This window comes from Xenopus laevis, chromosome 2S (assembly GCF_017654675.1).
Source record: "Xenopus laevis strain J_2021 chromosome 2S, Xenopus_laevis_v10.1, whole genome shotgun sequence".
In the NCBI taxonomy this organism is placed as follows: Eukaryota; Metazoa; Chordata; class Amphibia; order Anura; family Pipidae; genus Xenopus; species Xenopus laevis.
Window position 1 is genome coordinate 120,752,059 of NC_054374.1, and position 13,371 is coordinate 120,765,429.

General features: G+C 38.1%; 1 protein-coding gene across 3 annotated transcripts; it reads right to left on the minus strand.

Annotated features, from left to right (window-relative positions):
• Window positions 1–2,609: 2,609 nt before the first annotated feature.
• mettl18.S (methyltransferase like 18 S homeolog) lies at window positions 2,610–11,670 on the minus strand. 3 transcript variants are annotated; one of them, XM_018248438.2, is made up of 3 exons: window positions 11,107–11,670; window positions 4,396–4,511; window positions 2,612–3,928 (listed from the first exon to the last, which is right to left on the minus strand). In XM_018248438.2, exon 3 carries the CDS (start codon window positions 3,815–3,817, stop codon window positions 2,708–2,710), a length of 1,110 nt encoding a protein of 369 aa, XP_018103927.1. In that variant the 5' UTR covers window positions 3,818–3,928; window positions 4,396–4,511; window positions 11,107–11,670; the 3' UTR covers window positions 2,612–2,707.
• Between the last annotated feature and the right edge of the window lie 1,701 nt (window positions 11,671–13,371).

Here is a 13,371-nt window from a genome sequence, read left to right on the forward strand (position 1 = left end):
AGAGAAGTGGGTAAATTAAAATGTATCCTCCAATCCCCATGCAGTTTAAGTGGGACTACAAATCAGAGCGGTTAGAAAGAAGACGCAGGCACTGAAACTCCTGCCCACCCTCCTTTCTGAAGTCTGCAGCTTATTGACAGCGAGGAGCCCGACTATCCAAATAAGTGCAGCACAGCCAGGCCCCCCATAAGACCTAAAACCCTCTGGGCCCGGGACACCACTCCCCCCTGATGGTGGCCCTGTACCCGCATACAGTAGAATCTAGCTTTCCTTGCCCTTTATTTGGCGATCAATGCAGAGTGGATTGAGGACACTTATTGCTAAGTAGGTATGCAATTCTGAAAGATAGTGATTTATGAACCCTGCTCCCACTGCTACAGCTCATATTGTGCCACCTGTATCACTGAATTAACATTGCACACACAATACATTTAGTTTCAGTTTACCTATTTAATAAACTTCAGATATGCATAGTTTTCTCCCATGCTGCCGCCATTGAAACTTCTGCATCTTTTAGGAGTACCATAATAAATGTGATAAAGTTTTCAGTGTAAAGGAAGCTCTCACAGTAACCAGAGAATAACTGTTTGGCCTGATTTAAATTAATTTTGTAAAAATAGTAACAGAAAATAAGAGATGACAGACACGAGTAAAGCTGTCTTATTTTGTTTTATTAACCATAACAATGTATTAACAATAAAATGACTATAATGCACTAGCACCACCCTGTGGATTATGTACTTGTTTGCGTGATATGGATTTTAATATTTGAGGACATATACAGGTTTTCTTTGGAATTAAATTGCAAACAACTCAAAACATCAGCTGCTATTTTATATTGTGTTGCCGTTTTATCTCATTTTGTCTCATGTCAGTTTAATTATTAATTTTTCATTTAAACACAATGGTTTAGTATCAGTAAGACTAAATTTTTCTTGAAGACATCTAAAGACCAAGATATAGGATACCAATTGTTGGTGAAAATGTACCTATCATGAACCAATGATTGTCTCTAGCTTGCTTTGGCTATCACTTACTTACTAACATTCCGCAAAAGTGGTCCAATAAGTAAAAACAATGGAAGGTTACAAATGCAAAGTGCAATTTTGGGTATGATTTATCACACTTCTTTACCCACAATTCCGCATGAAGGAATTGCATTTGATGCAACTGTGCCCAATGCATCAACATATCTCTGTATGGTGCACACACAGTGGGGCATTTACTAATAGTGGACAGTTCTGCCCTAGTGCAGTGACCCATGACAACCAATTTTGTAAAACAATTTTGACTTCATTTATTTCATTCTTGATGCAGTTGGCTGACCATACAGTGGGTGCATCTCTGCCCTTTGTTAGTAAATGAGTGGCTTTAAACTTTAAAATGGACTTTAAAATCGCAAAGTCTTTATTAAGAAATAACTTACCGTCATGCGGCGCTTGATTTCTCCTCCCTGCCTTCTATAGGAGATAGCCAGGGAGGAGAAATCAAGCACTGCACCATGGATCGTCGCCCTGTCGCCTTTTCTGAAAACAGACCATGTCCACATTAATTGTGGTAACACACCAAAAAACCAAATGGTTGGTGCTCACTGCAGGGATACCACTTATCACTCATATGTGAAAAAAAGACATACCCTTAAATCCATATGCCTCCTATTCCCCTTGGATAACACAGCACCCCCAGCACATGAACACCTTAGGGACCCCTAACAATAATTTATTTTCAAATGCTAACAAACCCCCAGAACAAATACCAGGTTTATGTCCCACAGGCAGAGCAGGGCACACACAGGCAGTTCAGTGTTACACCAATAAACAGAGTGAACACATTCTTTCTACCATGCGGGCCTGGAGGGGCACAGTCCTTTCATAGGCTGGAGTTCAAATGTAATCAATATACCAGTTTACAAAACCAATCATGTTGCTTCTAGCCCAGCATGAGTGAGATTATGGTCAAAGTTCAGCAAAATTAAGGCTGGCTGGAGTGTCAAAAAGCTGGGTTGGGGGGACAGAATACAGTCCTCCTTTACTTGTGATACTAGCAAATTTCAATATCATAGAAATGTGTCAGTAAAACTTTAAAGAAGCCTGCTTTATGACAAGCTTTTACTTGCCCTTTAAGAAAACAAGTCACCATTGACTTTTCTTAAAGGACCAGTAACGTAAAAAGATTTAAAAAAAAACATTTGTTTGTATATAACGAAAAAAAAACCCACCAAGACATATTTAACTATAATATCGCAAAGTGTTTATTAAGAAATAACTTACCGGCATGCGGCGCTTGATTTCTCCTCCCTGCCTTCTATAGGAGATAGCCAGGGAGGAGAAATCAAGCACTGCACAATGGATTGTCGCGCTGTCGCCTTTTCTGAAAAGGAGCGCAAGCGTTGTTTCGATAAGTTATTTCTTAATAAAAACTTTGCGATTTTAAAGTTAAATGTCTTGGTGGTTTTTTTTTTCCGTTAAATACAAAAAATTTTTTAAAAAAATGTTGACGTTACTGGTCCTTTAATTTCCTCTATACTTTAGTTTGGATTAGGGAAGGTTTTACCACTACCCCAACCCAATCTCCATATCTCAATTGAACAGACACTTCTGATAACAATGTATTCTGCCACAGATGTTTAATATTATACATGAGAAGTAAAAAGCAGACTGACAGCAAGATATGAGATTTGGTTTTTTCAAAGTTGAAATGCATTTTGTTAAGATGTGCTCTTGAATGACAGACTAATAAGCATTCTCTGGAGTCCCTCCTCATAGACCTTTAGAGTTTTAGCACAGAACACGTTCTTCTCTGTGATATATGTCTCAAACAGGTGCACACCCCCTCCGACACCAAAATAATGGGACTTGGAAGCTAGATATACAATCCCATTTTTTGCCAATAAATGTTGAAATATATCATGTAATGCGTCATAATAGGCAGGATTATATATGGTCTCCGATGTAAGTATAGTGTCATATTTTACAGGAGACATTTTATTTTGCATTAACTTACTAAACTGTGACCATTCCCCTGAGAAGAACCGGCATTTGGATAGGAGCCCAGGTTTGATTTCTGACTTTTTATGCCTTTTTCGATCAGGTTCTTCCGTAATGCATTCATTGGCATCATCTCTGTCACAGTTCACAAGTGCATTGGGCACGGTTATTTCTTCTATCACAGTACTGTTGTAGTCTTGGAAATGAACTTCTTTGGCTTTTCGTTTAAGAGCTGATATTCCCAACAAACCAGCTCCACAGCCAAGATCTAAAACTCTCTTCCCTTTAAAATCCACATCCTCATCTTCGAGGTATCGTATTAGATCAAAGGTACATTCCCAAATCTTCATTCCACCTTCATAAACACCAGAGATGAGATCAGAGTTAGACGCAACAGTTTTACTAATTATGTTTTCTCCGCTAGATTCTTCGTCTGCTAATGTCATTTCTACCACAGATACACTAACAAACTGCAGCCCTGAAACACTTTCAACAATTTTATTTTCTAGTACACTACTGACATCTTCTGGAATTTTGTGTTCAGTGGCAACCGCACTGCCTGCAGCTTTTTCTTCAGCAAAGCCGTCACCACTTGTGTTGCTACAGCTAAATGTATTGGTTTCACCAGCTGATGTCATTAGTCCTGATTCCTTAACTTCATCTGTTGTCTCTGGATTTGCCTCACTGTCGCCTAATGGCAATTTATTATTCTCTGGATTTTCTACTGTTCTTACACGCTCTGATGAACCAAGGTGAGTTTGTGTACTTAATTCACATTCAGTGAGGCTGCCTTCTGCCTCATCTACGGTGAAATTAAATTGAAATGACATGTTCAATGTGAAAAAACGGAAATTCAGAATACACGAATATATGAAATAGATTTTTCAAAATGTAAATTGATGGTTTTGTCCCGTCTTTCCCCAAAGTCAATTGCAGATGTCCTGGAAAGGAGAGATAAAAAAAAAATAGTTTACAATCATAACAGAAATGTAACGGAGACCCAATAGGTTTAAACTGCTACTGGTTTGTTTCTGGTTTTACAGAAAATTGTCAGCATCACAGAACCTTCTAATACTAAAACCGTAAATCTCATAGCCACTGCTCTTTAATTAGCCAAAATGATCTCTTTAGACATGGCTGCTGTAGCCATGATTGGGACAAAGACCCAACAGGCTGAACACATGGTTATATCTATGCTCTGCCTTAATGGGTCTTACACAGACCCAGGCTGACATCAATGATGCAGCAGACATGGCTGAAAAGATGTACTAAAGCAAAACAATTAAAAAATTATCACTTAAAGGCCTATGTAACAAAGCACCAGAAGAGGGCTTACTAAAGGGTAACAAAGAAATTTAGTACAAATAATATATCTTTCAAAATCTGAACCACTGTATTTGAGCCTTACTTAAATGTTGTGTTGTATTAATAGGAAGCGGTTAAAGGATCTGCCTCTGAGCCCTATAGCATCACCAACAACCAAAAGATTTATTTTTTGGAAATGGAATGGAAATCTAAAATAGTCTGTAGAGGAAGGAGAAATGGTGTTAAAAACACAGTATATTAAAGGACATGTAAACTCCCCCAAAAAAATGTAATCAGCGAACGGCCTTTTTGAAATCTTTAGATAACTGCCACTGCGGTTGTTAAAAGGTTAATAGTGGGATTATACATGTAGGAATGAGTAGGATTACACATACTTGCTAATAAAGTTACATTACAAAAAAGAACTTCTGAGCAGGGTCATCAGGCGTGGCTGTATATGGAAATATTTATGATTAAGTAGCGGAAAATGACCGCCTGGTTGAATCAGGTCTTGCATTCAGGAAAACACTACGGTGCAGGCAAAGAAAACGGAGACACTGAGGCATTTCCTTGCAAAAGTATTCAGACCCTTGACAAATTCTCTCGTTTTACTGAGTAACAAATTCTATACGGACAGTTTGCCATCTGTGATATTTTTATTTCAAAGCACTGAAACTTCAGATTACTGTAGGTGTGACACGGTTTTATTTTTTTATGTTAGATAAAAATGATCTGCTGTTTGCATGCATGCCTCAATTTTCTTGTTTCCAAACAAAATAATCTCAAATGAAAAAAAAAATCACTCATTTACGCATGTAAATAAAAATATCACAAAGGACAAGATTTACTGTACGATTTACAAAATGAGAGAACTCGCCTAGGGTATGAATACAAGTTAAGTTAGGTTCCAGAGGAAGGCAAGAAAAAACATTTGAAGCATCTGCAATTTACCTCAGAGGGGGAAATAATTCCTTCCTGACTCCCAAATGGCAATCGGGCTAGTCCCTGGATCAACTTGTACTATGAGCTATTTCCATAACCCTGTATTTCCTCACTTCCTAAAAAGCCATCCAACCCCTTCTTAAAGCTATCTAATGTATCAGCCTGTACAACTGATTCAGGGAGAGAATTCCACATCTTCACAGCTCTCACTGTAATACTTTTGCAAGTATCTACCTAAAACAATGACTTTCCTAAACACATAGGCTATCCATGTCTCTTTCTTAAAGCTGTTGAGATAAGAAATTGTTTATCAGAATGTACCTACAGCCCAACGCAGGAAAGCAGCAGGGCCTTGCTTCTGAGAGCTCCCAGGCTACATGATTAATGATAAACTAACACTTCTCCACTTATTCCAATTCTGAGGGAAAACGAAAGTATTTTGACTCAGAGTCTGCTGTGTGTGCGCATTTCGGTTACAAATATAGTAGCAATTAATGCTCATTAATGTCCATGACATTTTACTTCACAGTCTGTATGATGCCAAAAATCTAGTTCAAGCAAGATACAGGTTCACTGCCTCTCATAATTAATAGCTCTTCTATTTCTAACCTTCTGGGAAAAAGAAAAGGGCCAACACAAAAATAATGATTAACTTGCACTGCACTCAATATTGTTCTGCACCTAATTGAAAACCTACAGGTTTTACACAGTTTGAAACATGCACTCAATTGGTTATGCAACAAAATATGTCTGTTTGTTGCATGTTCAGTTACATACGTCTGAAAAATCAATTTTCGGTTTAACAGCCACAGTAAAAGGACATGCTTTCTTAAAGAAACCCAATCCACAAACAACATGCAATGTGTCTTTAGCATTCTCACTACTTGGTGATTTCTATAGCTGAACAAACAAACTATATTTATTCCACTAATGCTTCCGATTCCAGAAACAAGCTGATTTATAAATCAGAAAGGGGTTTTTCTGTATTGTTTCAAGAATCTGAACCAGAGGATAGAAAAAAAATAGCAATAATAAAAAAAATAACTTTAAATACATTTAAAATGATTTATTATTATATATTGTAAAGTTGCTAAAAAGTTTATATACATATTTTTTTTTCATTACAGAAAATATAATTTATGGTAATAACAAGGGCAAAGTTTCCTGCAAGTTTTGTGACCAATCAACTAGTAGAACTAAAGTGTTTACTTTTTTAAAGCAACCCCAACCAAATGCGATTTCAAAGGGTACAAAGGGCCGCAGCAACTTTTGTATCCATAAACACATGTTCTGGGTGATTCGCATTATGTTACTGTTAAATTGTTCTTCTAACTAGTAAAACATTTTCTATCATACCACCTGAGTCAAATGATATTTTTTTGAGTGTGCAGACCTGATTTTTTGGACATGTTGTATTTGGTTGCTCTGTAGGGGCAACTCAAGGTTTTTTTGCACCTCTTACTACATATTTGCTTTTTTGTAGCTTTAAATGGGAGTGCCCTCCACTTATCTGTAGTTCCATTTATCTAAGCATAACTAGCTTACCGTTTCTTTACTAGGGATTTTGTGTCCCAAAATGGTGCAAAAAGTACTGTAATGCATTTGCCAGTCTAGTGGGTATATTTATCAAAACGTGTAGTTAGAGATCCCCACAGTCCTCTAGAGTGAAATTCCACCACTCTCTTTTGATTTCTACGCGATTTGTAAAAGAGTATTTATCAATGGGTGAAAGTTCATCCTTTGAAAATCTCATAGAAATGAATGGGGTGTGGTGGAATTTCACTTTTAGAGGACTGTGGCGACCTCTGACTACACTTTTTGATAAATACACCCCTAGGAGTCTAAGGGTAAGAACACACGGGCAGATTTAGGGAGAAAATCGCCAGCGGGCTGGCACTTCATTTTCCAAAGTCGTCCGAAGGGCAACTTTGGGGCGACTTCTGAAAACAAAATGCCGCACGTGCCATCCCACTGGCGATTTTTCATTATAGTCGGCGGGAAGGCAGTTCAGGGAGATTGTCGCCCCAAAGAAGAGGCGTTTTGTCGCCGGACAACTTATCTCCCCGAATCTGCCTGTGTGTCGTTACCCTAACTGTAGTATAAGGGATCCATGATATACAAGATAACAATAAAATGAAGAGCTGAACATAAATAGAACCACTGACTTCTGCACTTTATCCTGAAGATAGCTAATGACCAATGGAAAAAAAGAATTAAAGGGATACAGACACAAAATGCAATGCTAGTATCTGCTAGTACAACTTCAGGAATTGTTTGCATCAGGACAAACCCCCATTCATTGCCCTGCCTAGTTTCTGCAAAAACTGACACATTGCTTGCACCCTCCTCCCAAGTTATTAACAAACAAATTAAAGTGAATGAAAAGTGAATGAAATACAGAGTCCTACAGAACTTCAAGTAGAGAATTTACTACTGACAATCACCCAATGTTTATGATGCTCCTTTAGCTGTTTTCTATCCATGTACAATCAGCATTACTAAAAGCCAACAGATCTTAGGGGTCCGTTTACTAAAGCGTCGTAAATTTGACGATATGTTTCCGAATCTTATCGCTGTGAATATTTTTCGGCCAGAATATTAGAAGCGACTACTTTTACAGCTATGCACTCAGAAGTCATTGCGGTAACTACGATGACGAACCAGCTTACGTTAGCGGTAATTTTAGTGAGTTGCAAATTTTCTGGCGACAAATTAAGTTTGCGAATATTTATGCTATAAAATACTCTTGTTTTATGGCGTTTATTATGGCATTATTCATGGCCAGATATGTATCTTCAAAACTGCTAACTTTATAGATATTATCAACAACACAGTAAACAGATTTCACCCAATCAAACATGTATCATCATCATATAAAGCCACATTTCAATACATCCAGTCACAAGACTTACCCCCTGCCAATAGAATCATATAAATAAAATTCCTAAACAAGTTTTACCAATAAATCTGTGTGCATCATATAAATGTAGTTTTATCTAGGCTGACAAAGCCTTTGGTCCCTCCTAAGCCATAATAAATCGTCTTTCATCTGAAAAAGCTGCTGTAGCAGCAGACAAAAGAATAATCCAAAACATCTTTGATTATCCTCTCACTTATATTTACCGAAGGTTAGTAAACTGGCAAAAACATATTCAGCGACAAATTTGTCTATATTTTGTGCGCATATTTTTATATATCGCTTTAGTAAACGGACCCCTTAGAATGAAGCAAAGCTGTAATGTTACGAAATGGGACTACAGTATCCAGTTTATCTGTTCAATACTATCATGTATTCATTATGTTTGGTCACAAGCACTTCCTCCTTACTTTTGACTGAATGTGTGCCTACAATCCTAATAACTGGAAAAAGTTATATGTAAACTATACTTTAAAGCAATATTTTCACCATTCTCTTTTTATGATGAAAACAGCTGGTGCCGTTATTACCCAACAATGGATACATGGAATATGTATTGATGTGTGTTTTGATTGCATTTTTATAACAACAGTTAGAGGCCTGGCAAATACTAAGGCTGCTGCCTGCCAAAACACAAAGCATAAATGCAAATATCACACACTTAACATTGGAAATAATGTGGATTTTTTTAATGAAATATTTACAAATTTAATTTTTCTAGGAAGATGCAGTTCATGTTGTTTAGTCAAGTTTTACCTGCCAGGTGATTCCTGGGAAGAAAAAAATACTTCATGATTACTACCGTAAGGCAAATGTTATCTCTCTCTAATAACTTGTAAATTATTTTCTTCACTTAGTTTGTACTTTTACCTGCACACCCAGTAACTAATAAGAGATTGTAGTATTTTTTGGCAGTGTATCAATAAAATCTAATTAGTTGCTATTGTATTGTGTTTAAAGGGATTCTGTCACGGGAAAACATGTTTTGTTCCAAAAAAAGTAATAGTTATTAATAGTGATGTTCTAGCAGAATTATGCACTGAAATTAGTTTTTTTTAAAAGAGCAAACTGATTTTTTTTCTATTTGATTTTGAAGCCAAAATATATTGCCCATTTCCCAGGTGCCTCCAATAATGTGACTTGTGCTCTGATAAACTTCAGTCACTTTTTACTGCTGCACTTTAAGTTCTGGTCCTCCAGAACACAAGGAAGAGAAGATACTCACTGGATCCGAGTTGTGATAGAGGCAGACACTCGCTGGGTGCTGGATCAAGGTCGTGGTGGAATGGAGCCTCCCTAGTGCTTATCACTGCCTCACTGCCTACGGGGGTTGCAGGTATAGATTGCATTGGAGCAGAGTGTGATTACAAGGTGACCCTAACAGCCTGGCTACAGCTTATCTACCCTACAGAGTCTGGGTAATGCCTATATTTTGTACCATAAAAGGGGCTGCTGTTAAATGAGTTGATTAATTGTCTGTATGTGTAGTAGACTTTATGTCTTATTATACAGGGCCTTAATGGTGTATATATGTGTATTGGAGGCTTATGGTTTCTCAAGTGGCATGTACCCACTACTATAAATTATAAGGATATTAGAAGTCACTGAGGGGTTCTGTGACCATATAAAGGTACAAGGCTGCAGGCTGAGTTATACAGGGAACTCAGAATATCCCTTGTGTATTATAAGTGATATTGTACTCCAACTGTATATGATAAGGATATTAGAAGTCACTGGGGGGGTCCTGTGATCATATAAGAAAAAACTAAAAGTCTACCTTTTGGAGCAGTAGAGAATTAGTCTAGTCCTGGTACATATTGGACAATGCCTTTACCTTGTGAACTTTTCCCCTCCAATTTGAACCTATATGTTATCCACCCACTTAGACTGTAAGCTCTATGGAGCAGGGACCTCCTTTGTTACCACATTGCACTTAATGTCTGTGTCATTATATGAGCTCTGTGTACTGTGAATATTTATTGTATTTATTGCATACTTTTAGCCATTGTACTTTGTACTTCAGTAACATGGTACAACCTGTTGAGCCAAGTGTACCAAATGGCTAAATAGTTTACATTATCTTTATAACCTGCTTTTTAGTTTCTTTGATACAACAGCCCTGTATGCAGCATGTAGGATTGACCCACTGAGGCATTAGAGAGCTCAAGCCAACATGAGCACAGTTCACACTAATGCAGCATTACAAAAAAACAATCTGCAATGCTGCCAATAAATAAGATCAAACTGCTGTGTATGGTGGGAGAAGTGTCAGTATAAATGGTCTGTGTTAGGCCAATCAGGAAGTGTGACAATCTACCCAGAAAGCATAATAAAATAAATATGCTATGGATTGCCCATATATGAGCCTCTATGCATTGGAGGATTCTGGGAATTGTAGTTCACAGCAACAAAAGTTCCTTCCAATTGCTGAATAGCATCTTCCAGCAATCACTTCCAACTTAGAAAGCTGAAGTGTGTTTTAGACCCAGGTCCTTGTATTCACTGTGACCATTCTATAGCTATAACAGACATCAGGCTGCTGCCTGCTTTTATTTCCATGCAGCAGACATTGTGACCCCCTCCCCCTGAAACTGGGCTAAACTATTGTATCACGTGGGGGGGGGGTGTAACGGCAGACCGATCACCTCTCATTAATGCTTGAAAAGAACGGTTTCCTATTCTACACCTAGAGTACAACTGTATTCTTAAATTTATAGATAGACTCCCAGGGCACAGGAAAACAGATTTGTGCAACGTTTAGCAATAAGCTCCTGACACTGCAATTGGGAAAGGGGATGAGAGAGGAATAACTTGCATGTCGCTTCCAGTGTATACAACACTGTGCTGGGCTCCTCGTGATCTAACGTTACTTCTTATTGATCAAGCTTTAATATAAAAACGCACTACAGAAACAAGAGATGCAGAAACAAGAGATGCAGTAACAAGAGACAATACCTTAGCTCAATCATTCCCCTGAACCATGTGCCTGTTCACACTACTTCCTGTCGTCGCGTAAAGACTCCAGTCCTTTGCAAACCAACCAGCAAGGAGTAGGCGGGGTCATGTCCTGGGATTGGCAGCGTCCCTTTGAAGCAAGGGTTATTGGGAAATGTAGTTTTGTTGCCAAGTAAAGCTCTATTAGATCTAGAGCAGAAAGCGCTGAGAGAACTACATTTCCCTAAAGTATATAAAGCGTCCTTTAAAATGTGTGTAATGCTGTTTTTGAAGCTGAATGATTATTATGCCCGAATTACCATGCGCTAACGAGTAGTACACAAAGGCCACAAATATAGTTTTTTTTTTTTTTAATTTCTAAAAGTTATAGCTGCCATTTACCCTGGACACAAATACTACAGCATATGGGCAAGTGTATCACACACTAAACTTCTGTCACTCCCCCCAGAAACTAAAGGTGGACTGGACTCCTTGACTGTGACTTACTTCCCTGCTGCTGCACATTCATTTCTATGTGATCACTGAGACACGTGAGAAGTGAATGTGCTGCTGCAGCTTGATCCTGCTTATCTAACAAGTGTCTCAGTGATCACATAGAAATGAATGTGCAGCAGCAGGGAAGTCAGTCACAGTTAAGGAGTCCAGTCCACCTTTAGTTTCTGAGAGGGAGGGGGGAGCTGGCAGCTCCAGCAGGAGAGGAGCTTGTGCTGGCTTCTATGCTACTTGTGTTTTTGTTGATTTCCACCAGAATAAATATTTTTTCTCAAAAAAAAAAGTGTGTGAAAAGAGTTTCTTAAAAAAAATTTATATACAGGTATGGGATCCATTATCTGGAAACCCGTTATTTAGAGAGTTCCAAATTACAGAATGACTGTCTCCCATTGACTCCATTTTATAGAAATAATCCAAGTTTTTAAAAATAATTTCCTTTTTCTGTGTAATAATAAAACAGTAGCTTGTACTTGATCCAAACTTGGATATAATGAATCCTTATTGGAAGAAAAAAAAAGCCTATTGGGTTTATTTAATGTTTAAATGAATTTCTAGTAGACTTAAGGCATGACCCAAATTACAGAAAGATCTCTTATCTAGAAAACCCCAGGTCCCAAGCAGTCTGGATAATGGGTCCCACATACCTGTACAAGGTCCATGGGGGAAGCCATATAATAAAAGAAAATTGTGATATGAAAGAGTTAATTTAATACTGTGATGAGGTCAGGGGAAAGACAGAAGCCAAATTATTGCCCCAGATGAAAGGGAGAATCCAGGGGGGCTATTAATTAAACAGAGATTGCAGGTGGAATGTTTCAGAAAAGACTTTCAAAACCAGTACCTACTGTAATTGGCTGTATTAAGCAGTACAGGTATAGGATCCATTATCCAGAAAGCTCCAAATTACAGGAAGTTTGTCTACCATAAACATAATTTTAATTAAATAATTCAAAATTTCAAAACATTTGTTTTTTCTCTGTAATAACAAAACAGAATATTGTACTTCATCCCAACTAAGATATAACTAATTTTTATTGGTGGGGAAACAAAACTATTGGGTTTACTAAATGTTCAAATGATTTTTAGCAGACTGGGGTATGCAGTTCCAGATTATGGAAAGACCCCTTATCGGCATACCCCAGCCCCTGAGCATTTTGGGTAACAGGTCCTATACCTAGGGTTTAGCTCTCCTTTAATAAACATGGAAATAGCAAAATGGTTTTGGCTTAAAGTGTTTGAAACTCGAAAGTATTGGTGGGCAAGCCTTAGTATAATAGTGGGTGCTATGTGTGCCGAGCCTACCAGCCCTCCACTTTTTTGATCCCAGTTCAAGCACTGGCTGTATTAGAAGTGTGTGCTCTTACCGGCTGCAGTTTAAAGAAGTTTCAGGGAGCTAAGGCAAGAGCTTTTACACAGAGCTGAGGTAGGAGAAATCGCATTGCTGCTATGTGAAAAGCTTTTTGTTTCCATGGGCAAATACAATCACTAAAACACAACTGTTATTCCTCACTGTTCAGTCAGCATATCTCCCACTATTTTGTACAGAGGGGGGCCCTGAAAATTTCTTTGCAGGGGGGCCCTGGCATTCCGAAGTTATGCCACTGCTTGGACGGTGCCATTTACTCTGTTGTGAAGAACCCTGAGACATATTGGAGTGAGGGGCTTCAAATGGTTGAGTCGGATTCTGTCATTGACTTGTAAATGAACTTGGCAGGTTTTAGGTGGTGAATATTTTAATTAGAACGGTTTCCATGGTGGAGTAAAGAAGTTTAA

Excerpts from the sequence above, each read along its gene's own strand:
- mettl18.S (XM_018248438.2), bottom strand. The coding sequence starts at position 3,817 with ATGTCATTTCAATTTAATTTCACCGTAGATGAGGCAGAAGGCAGCCTC.